The sequence below is a fragment of the Onychostruthus taczanowskii genome, unplaced genomic scaffold (genome assembly GCF_017590055.1).
Source record: "Onychostruthus taczanowskii isolate IOZ18803 unplaced genomic scaffold, ASM1759005v1 scaffold421, whole genome shotgun sequence".
Classification (NCBI taxonomy): Eukaryota; Metazoa; Chordata; class Aves; order Passeriformes; family Passeridae; genus Onychostruthus; species Onychostruthus taczanowskii.
This window is the reverse complement of record NW_024501694.1, coordinates 5371-14884: the sequence shown is the minus strand read 5'-3', so window position 1 is coordinate 14884 and position 9514 is coordinate 5371. Positions and strand designations below refer to the sequence as shown.

General features: G+C 41.0%; 1 protein-coding gene across 1 annotated transcript; it reads right to left on the bottom strand.

Moving 5' to 3' along the window:
* Nucleotides 1-606: 606 nt before the first annotated feature.
* LOC121340720 lies at nt 607-7563 on the bottom strand. Its single transcript, XM_041413654.1, has 5 exons — nt 7423-7563; nt 6792-6839; nt 5046-5198; nt 1717-1875; nt 607-708 (listed from the first exon to the last, which is right to left on the bottom strand). The coding sequence occupies exons 1-5, from the start codon at nt 7561-7563 to the stop codon at nt 607-609; spliced, it is 603 nt and encodes a 200-aa protein (XP_041269588.1).
* Nucleotides 7564-9514: the final 1951 nt, after the last annotated feature.

Below are 9514 nucleotides of genomic sequence, written 5' to 3'. Positions count from 1 at the left end.
TGGCTTAGAGGAAGGGGTGTGGCTTAGACAGAATAGGTGTGGCTTAGAGGAAGGGGTGTGGCTTAGAGGGAGTAGGTGTGGCTTAGAGGAAGGGGTGTGGCTTAGAGAGTGGGTGTGGCTTACAGTAAATGAATGGGGCTTTGAAAAGAATGGGTGTGGCCTAAGGGAGTGGGCGTGGCTTAGAGGCAGTGGGTAGGGCTTTAAATCGAGTGGGCGTGGCTTGGACAGAGTGGGTGGGGCTTAAAGCAAGCAGGTGGGTGCAGTTTGGGGGCATGGGCGTGGCTTAGGATGGGTGGGTGTGGCTTGCAGTAAATGAGCAGGGCTTTAAAAAGTGGGTGGGGTTTAGAGTGAATGGGTGGGGCTTAGAAGTACACATGCCTTAAAAGGAGTGGGCGTGGCTTAGAGGTACTGGGTGTGGCTTACAGGAAGTGGGTGGGGCTTAGAGAGAGGGTGGGGCTTAGCATGAATGGGTGGAGCTTATAGGAAGTGGGTGGGGCTTAGAGTGAGAGAATTTTTAAGGAGTGGGAGGGGCTTGGAGCAAGTGGGTGGAGCTTCATGTGGGTGGGGTTACAGGGTGGGTGTGGCTTCAGATGGAGTGGGAGGAGCTTATAGGTAGAGGGAGGGGCATACAGAGAGGGGGCGGGGCTTCTGCATAGTGGGAGTGGCTTTGAGGAGGAGTGGGCGTGGCTTTAAGGATGGTGGGAGTGGCTATGGGGAAGGGGGCGTGGCTTAGAGACAGTGGGTGGTGTTACGGAGAGTGGGCGGGGTTTCATCAGCAAACAAATCAATTTTTTTAAAAAAAGGGGATTTTTGGGGGGGAAAAAAGAAATTTTTGGGATTGCAAAGTGATTTTTGAGATTCCCAGGTGAAGTTTGATGCTGATAAAAGACAATTTTGGGTCAAAAAATATCAAATTTTGGGAAAAAACCCACAAATTTCTTTGGGAAAATTGAAATTTTCATGGAAAACTAGAATTTTTTTGGGAAATTAAGGTAATTTTTGGAATTTTTTTTGGGAATTCTCACTTGGATGGCTCCCAGGGAGGATTTAAAATGGGGTTGGAGGGAGATAAAAGAGGATTTTTGGGGAAAAAAATGGGAACTTTGAGGAAAAAAGGGAGATTTTTGGATAAAAAAATGAGTGTTTTAGGAAAAAAATCGGAGTTTTGGAGGGAAATGGGATTTTTTTGAGAAAAAAGGGAATTTTGGGATTTTCAGGTAGCCCTAGGTCAGATTTGGGGTTCTGAGGGGAAATTTTCGGGGGAAAAAAATCAAATCTGGTGCCAAAAATTGTGATTTTTTTGGTAGGAAAAACAGAGATTTTTGAAAAAAAAAAAAAGGAATTTTTGGAAGAAAGGGAAATTTGGGATTTCCAGGTGTGCTCAGGTGAATTTTGGGGAGAAAATAAACAGATTTTGGGCAAAAAAAAAATCAGATTTTAGTAAAAAATGCATGATTTTTTTAGAAAAAAATTAAAATTTGGCGGGGGAAAGAATGATTTATTTTGGGGAAAAAAGGAATTTTAGGATTCCCAAGAATATTTTCAGATTCTCAAGTAATTTTTGGGATATTTCATGATGACAAAAGCTGATTTTTTGGGTTAAAAAATCGGGGTTTTTGGCAAAAAAAAGCGGGAAAATTGAATTTTTTTTGGGAAAATGGAAATTTTTTTGGGGAATAAAGGGAATTTTGGGATATTTTTTTTGGGAATTCTGACCTGGATGGCTCCCACGGTGGATTTGAAGACGGGGTTGCCAAACCTGACCGCCCTCCAGTGCCGGGGCGGGCGGGGGCTGAGCAGGTTGCGGCCGTACTTTTCCAGAATGTTCAGCGCCGTCCTCAGCTGCTCCAGGCCGCGGGGGAGACCCTCGGGGTTCTGGGAAAAAGGGAAAATTTTGGGATTTAGGGGGAGGCCAAAAAAAATTTGGGGAAAATCGGTGGAAGTTTGGGGAAAATGCGTCGGAAAATGGGGGAAGTGCGGGGTAAAATTGGTAAAAAATGCAGGGAAAAAGAATAAAAAATCCCAAAATATCTCCCAAAAAATCACCTTAAAAAATGTCCAAAGCCCTCAAGCATCGCTAAAACTGCCAAAAAAATAATAAAAAACTTTCAAAAATGTCCCCCAAAATCAGTAAAAATTCAGCAAAAAAAAAGCCAAAAAAAGGCAAAAAACCAGAAAAAAATCTCATTAAAATCCATTTCACCCAAAAAATCCCCAAAATTTGCCAAAATAAATTCCTAAAATTCACCCAAAATGCCCAATAATCACCAAAAAAATGCCAAAAAATCTCCCTAAAAATTCCCAAAATTCACCCCAAAAATGCCCCTAAAATTCCCCAAAATTCACCCAAAAATGTCCCCAAAAATCCCTATTAAAACCCTTCAAAAATCATCAAGAATCCCTAAAAATTCCCCCAAAAATTTAAAAAATTTTAAAAAGTCCTCCCCAAAATCAGTAAAAATTCAGCAAAAAAAAAGCCAAAAAAAGGCAAAAAACCACAAAAAAATCTCATTAAAATCCAAGTTTAGGGAAATCCCCAAAAATCTGGGGAAAATGCATGAGAAAATGGGGGAAATGCGGGGTAAAGTTGGTAAAAATGCAGGAAAAAAACTCCAAAAAATCCAAAAAAATCACCTAAAAACAACAAAAATTCACCTAAAAAATGTCTAAAATTCACCCAAAAAATCCCCAAAATTTGCCAAAATAAATTCCTAAAATTCACCCAAAAATGCCCAATAATCACCAAAAAAATGCCAAAAAATCTCCCTAAAAATTCCCAAAATTCACCCCAAAAATGCCCCTAAAATTCCCCAAAATTCACCCAAAAATGTCCCCAAAAATCCCTATTAAAACCCTTCAAAAATCATCAAGAATCCCTAAAAATTCCCCCAAAAATTTAAAAAATTTTAAAAAGTCCTCCCCAAAATCAGTAAAAATTCAGCAAAAAAAGCCAAAAAAAGCCAAAAAAATCACCAAAAAAACCTCATTAAAATATAAATTTAGGGAAATCCCCAAAAATCTGGGGAAAATGCATTGGAAAATGGGGGAAATGTGGAATAAAACTGGTAAAAATGCAGGAAAAAAATGCAAAAAAAATCACCCAAAAATCCTCAAATTCACTGGAAAAATTCCTAAAATTCACCCAAAAAATGCCCAAAATTCACCAAAAAAATTCCTAAAATTCCCCCAAAAAATCACCCAAAAGTCCCCACACCCCAAAAATGCCCCTAAAATTCCCCAAAATTCACCCACCAGCCCTGCTAAAAATCCCTATTAAAACCCTTCAAAAATCATCAAGAATCCCTAAAAATTCCCCCAAAAATTTAAAAAATTTTAAAAAGTCCTCCCCAAAATCAGTAAAAATTCAGCAAAAAAAGCCAAAAAAAGCCAAAAAAATCACCAAAAAAACCTCATTAAAATATAAATTTAGGGAAATCCCCAAAAATCTGGGGAAAATGCATTGGAAAATGGGGGAAATGTGGAATAAAATTGGTAAAAATGCAGGAAAAAAATGCAAAAAAAAATCACCAAAAAATCCTCAAAATTCACTGGAAAAATTCCCAAAATTCACCCAAAAAATGCCCAAAATTCACCAAAAAAATTCCTAAAATTCCCCCAAAAAATCACCCAAAAGTCCCCACAAAAAATCCCATAATCCTTCTTAAAAAAATCGCAAAGAAATCCCTCAAAAACCCTAAAAAATCAGCAAAAAAATTTAAAAAAAATCATTTAGAAATCAACAAAAAAACACAAAAACACTATTTTAGAATTCTCATAAAACTGTCAAAAATATCCCAGAAAATCCCTAAAAACATCCCCAAAAATCACCAAAAAACCACCCCAGAACTCTTTAAAAAATTGAAAAAACTATAAAATGCCTATTAAAAAATTACTTTAAAATGCTGTAGAACCACCAAAAAATGCCAAAAATTCCTACTAAAAAAGTCATTTAAGGTCACCCAAAAATCACATAAATCCCCAAAAACTTCCCCTTAAAAATCCCATAAAACCATCCAAAAATCCTGATAAAATCCTGTAAAACCTTTGAAAAATCACCTAAAAATCACTCAAAACCCCCCGCAAAAAAATCCTAAAAATCCCAAAAAACATCCCCAAAAAAGCCCAAAAAATCCCCAAAAAAGCCCAAAAAATCCCTCAAAAAATCACAAAAAATCCATAAAAATGATTTCTAAGTCATAGTAAAGTAACAAAAGACTAACAAAAAAAAACCCATAAAAATGTCCCAAAAATCCTCAAAAAATCCCCAAAAAATCCAATAAAACCCACAAAAAAATCTCAAAAAAATCCCTAAAAAATCCCCCCCAAATCCCATTAAAAATCCCATTAAAAATCCCATAAAACCTTTAAAAATCCCAATAAAAATGTGATTTTCTCACCCACTCCAGGTTGTCCCTGAGGATCCGGCTCCCCTGCAGGTGTTTGAAAAAATCACAAAAAATCCATAAAAATGATTTCTCAGTCATAGTAAAGTAACAAAAGACTAACAAAAAAAACCCACTAAAATGTCCCAAAAATCCTCAAAAAATCCCTGAAAAATCCCATAAAACTCACAAAAAAATCTCCAAAAAATCCCTAAAAAATCCCCCCCAAATTATATTAAAAACCCCATTAAAAATCCCATAAAACTCACAAAAAAATCTCCAAAAAATCCCTAAAAAATCCCCCCCAAATTATATTAAAAACCCCATTAAAAATCCCATAAAACTCACAAAAAAATCTCCAATCACTCAAAACCCCCCGCAAAAAAATCCTAAAAATCCCAAAAAAATCCCAAAAAATCCCTCAAAAAATCACAAAAAATCCATAAAAATGATTTCTAAGTCATAGTAAAGTAACAAAAGACTAACAAAAAAAAACCCATAAAAATGTCCCAAAAATCCTCAAAAAATCCCCAAAAAATCCAATAAAACCCACAAAAAAATCTCAAAAAAATCCCTAAAAAATCCCCCCCAAATCCCATTAAAAATCCCATTAAAAATCCCATAAAACCTTTAAAAATCCCAATAAAAATGTGATTTTCTCACCCACTCCAGGTTGTCCCTGAGGATCCGGCTCCCCTGCAGGTGTTTGAGTTTCCGGCTCGGGGGCAGCGGCAGCCGCAGCACCGGGCCCAGCTCGGGGGGCTCGGCCTCAGCCGGGCACCTCAGCAGGGCCCCCTCCAGGGCAGCCCGCAGGTCCTGAGGGGAAAAACGGAGAAAAAATGGGAATTTTGGGAAAATTCGGGAATTTTGGGGGGTTTTGGGGGGATTTTGGGGGGTTTTTAGGCGGTTTTGTGGGGCTCGGCCTCAGCTGGGCACCACAGCAGCGCCTACTCCAGGGAAGACTGCAGATCCTGAGGGGAAAAAATGGGAATTTTTGGGAAAAAATGGCAAATTTGGGAAAATTTATGGAATTTTGGGGATTTGGGAAAAAATCCGGGGGTTTTGGGGGAATTTTGGGGTTTTTTTAGGATGTTTTTGAGGGGTTTTGGGGGGCTTGGCCTCAGCCGGGCAGCACAGCAGGGTCCCCTCCAGGGCAGCCTGCAGCTCTTGAGGGGAAAAAAGAATTTTGAGGGAAAAAAATGGAAATTTTAGGAAAATTCAGAGCATTTTGGTGAAATTCGGGAATATTGAGGGAGAAAAAAGGAAATCTTGGGGATTTTATTTGGATTTTGGGGGTTTTTTAGGGTGTTTTTGAGGAGTTTTGGGGGGCTCAGCCTCAGCTGGGCAGTGCAGCAGGGCCCCCTCCAGGGCAGCCCTCAGCTCCTGAAGGGAAAACAGGAATTGTAGGAGAAAATTTAGGAACTTTGGGAAAATTTATGGAATTTTGGAGAGTTGGGGAAAAAATCTGGGAGTGTTGGAGGGATTTGGGGTTGTTTTTAGGGCGTTTTTGAGGGGTTTTGGTCAGCTTGGCCTCTTGAGGGGTTTTGGGGGGGCTCGGCCTCAGCCGGGCAGTGCAGCAGGGTCCCCTACAGGGCAGCCCACAGCTCCTGAGGGGAAAAAATGGGAATTTTGAGGGAAAAAAACCGCAAATTTTATGATAATTTAGGGAATTTTGGTGAAATTCAGGAATATTGGGGGGAAAACAGGAAATTTTATTTGGATTTTGGTGGTTTTTTATGGCGCTTTTGGGGGGTTTTGGGGGTCTCAGCCTCAGCCGGTCTCCTCCAGGGCAGCCCTCAGATCCTGAGGGGCAAAAGGGGAAGAAATGAGAATTTTAGGGGAAAATTCAGGAATTTTAGGAAACTTTATGGAATTTTGGGGATTTGGGAAAAATCCAGGGGTTTGGGGGGGATTTTTGGGGACTTCTGGAGTGAGTTTAAAGGGATTTGGTATTTTTGGGGGAGATTCTGGGCAATTTTAGAAAATTTGGGGGTTTTGGGAGTGATTTGATGGAATTTTGGAGGGATTTTGTGAATTTTTTGGGGATTTCTGCAGATTTTTAGGTGAATTTGGAATGATTTTGTTGGATTTTTGTGGGGTTTTGGGAGGATTTGAGGAATTTTGGGGGAATTTTGTTGGGGGATCTTTTGGGAAGGAATTTTTGGGGATTTTGTGGGGAATTCTGGCTGGATTGGATTTGGGGAAAATTTGGAACAAATTTTGAGGCATTTTTTTGTGTTTGAGGAGGGATTTGGGAGGATTAAGAGAATTTGATGGAGAAATTTGGGGGATTTGGGGAAAAATTGGGGGTCTGGAAGGGATTTGGGGGAATTTTGGGGAATATTTGTGGGAATTCTGGGGGATTTTGGGGAGGATTTGGGGAGATTTTGGGGTTTGAGGGGGGCTCACCTGGAGAGACCCCAAATCTGGGGCATCTTTGGGAAGGTCTGGCATCACCTGGGGAGGGAAAAGAGAAAATTTGGGGATATTTTCAGGAATTTTGGGGCTTTTGAATGTATTTTGAGGGGGTTTGAGCTAAATTTGGGCAATTTCAGGGGTATTTTGGGGGTTTTCTTGGCCTCTTTGAACCCCCAAATTTGCAGGGTTTGGATCACCTAAAAAACCCCAAATCTGGGGAAATTTGGTGGTTTTTTTTTAACACCGAATTTTGGGGGTGTTTCGACCGTCTGGGGTTTATTAACACGCCAAAATTTGGGAGGATTCTGGAAGAGTTTTGGGGGTCTTCCAGTCTCGCCAGCTCCCCCAGATTTAGGGCGGGTATTGGACTCCTTAACCCCCAAATTCGGGAGGATTTTGGAGGATTTTTCAGACCTTTTCCAATCCCTTTCGATGCATCTCGAATACGATCCTGGGGGCCCCAAATTCGGGGGAATTTTTGGGGGGGGTCTCTAGATGAGTTTGAGGGTGTGATGCCCCTTAAATTCCCAAAGTTTGGGAGAATTTTTGGGGTGTGTTTAGGGGTTTTGGGGGCATTTTCGGCCTCCCTAATTAGAGGCGGGATCTCCCCCCGCGTCGTTACCTCAGGGAGCGGCGGCGGATCCAAGATGGCGGCGCGTCCTGAGGGGGAAAGTGGGCGTGGCTTCCCCTTCTGTGACGTCACTCCCTCACATCTGCCCTTACGAAACATGGCGTTTCTGGCTCGTCTTCTCTTACGGCGCATGTGCCAGTTCAAGCCTCGCTTCTATTGGTGGCTTTTATTCCCGCCTCTCCCTCTTGGCCACGCCTCAGTCAGGGCTACCCTCACTCAAAATGGCGCTTCTTACCTTAATCAATAAAGCGCAAGCGCATCTTTCCGCTGACCAATCAGCAGCCGCGATTTTGGCGGGCACTCCCCCTCAGCGCTTAAGCCCCGCCCTTCTCCCTGCTCCCCTCAGGCCGCCATGATGGCGGCGGCGACCCCGCGGCTGCGGCCGCTGCTGCGCGCCCTGAGGGCTCAGGTGAGCCAGAAAGGGTTTTTTAACTTTTTCCCCCCTTTTTTGCCTTTTTCTGGGGGAGGTTATGTCGTCAAAGTGAGTGTTTAGATGTTATAAAGGCACAAAATGTTTTTTTTCCGCAGAGGTTGCGGGGTCCCGTGTGGTGCTGCGGAGCCCCGGCCGTGAGGGGGGTGGCGAGCGGCGCAGAGCAGGTGAGGCGAGAAAATTTGGGGGTGATTTGAGGGGAAAATTGGGATTTTTAGGGAAAATTTGAGGGAAATTTGAGGGCTTTTGGGGGAGATTTGGGGTTTTGGTGGGGAAATCTGAGGGGAATCTGGGAGTAATTGGGGAAATGTGGGGGTTTTGGGGGACTGTGAGGAAAATTTAGGGGTTTTGGGCGTAAATTTTTGGGAAAATATGAGGGACCTTCGGGTTGTGGGGGGTTTGAGGGGAAATTTGAGATAAATTTAGAGATTTTTGGGGAAATTCAGGAATTTTGGGGAGGAAATTTGGAGGTTTGGGGAGGTAATTTTGGGGAAAATCTGAGAGAAATTTGGAAGTTTGGGGAGAAATTCGGGAGTTTGGAGGGAAATTTGGGGGAAACTCTGTGGGTTTTGGGGGAAATTTTAGAGAAATCTGGGTGTAATGGGGGAAATTGGGGGCAGTATGGGGGAAACATGGGGATTTTTGGGGAAAATTTGATATAAATTTGGGCAATTCTAGGGAAATTTGGGGGTTTGGGGGGAAAATTGAGGGAAATTTGGGGATTTTTGAAATAAACTTGGGGAAAATTTGGGGATTTTGGCAGAAATTCAGGAAAAAATTGGGGGTCTTGAGTCAGATTTTGGGGTTTTTGTTTAAATTTTGGGGTTTTGATTAAAGTGAAGTTTTAGGGGTTAAGTTTGAGTGGGGCTTATGTCAATTTTGGGTGGTTGTGGACAAATTGAGTGAGTTTGGGGTCAAATTTTGGGTTTTTTTGGTTAAATTTTGGATATTTTGGTTTAAGTATTGGGGATTTTGATGAAATTGGGGGGTTTGAGGTCAATTTCTTGAGATTTTGTGCGAAAATTTTTTAGGTTTTGATTAATTTAAGAGGTTTACACTTCAAATATTGGAGGTTTTGGTGTCAGATTTTACATTTTTGGGGTCAATTTTTTGGGTTTTGGGTCAAATTTCAGGGGTTTTGGTAAAAATGAGGAAGTTTGCTAAATTTTGAGGGTTGTGCTTCAAATTTTGGGGTTTTTTGGTTCAGATTTTGGGTAAATTTTGGATTTTTTTTTGTTCAACAGGGTGAGTTTTGGGTCAAATTTTGTGGATTTTGGGTCAATTTTTTTGAGTTTTGGATCAAATTTTAGGTGGTTTGTTTAAAACGAGGGAGATTGGGTCAAGTTTTGGGGTGGTTTTGGTCAAATTTTGGTTATCTTAGGTTAAATTTTGGGGATTTCTAATCAAATCAGGGGTTTCTGGTCAAATATTTGGTTTTTTGATTCAATTTTCTGTGTTTTGGTTCAAATTTTCGGGGTTTTGATTAAATTGTTTTATTTTTCTGGGTTGGGTTGGGGTCAATTTTTGGGGTTTTGGTTAAGTGGAGTTTTAAGGACAAATTTTGATTTTTGGGGGGTCAAATTTTGCCTTTTTTGGCTCAAATTTCAAATTTTTCTCTTTTTACCCCCCCCTTAGCTCCCTCCCCCAACCCCT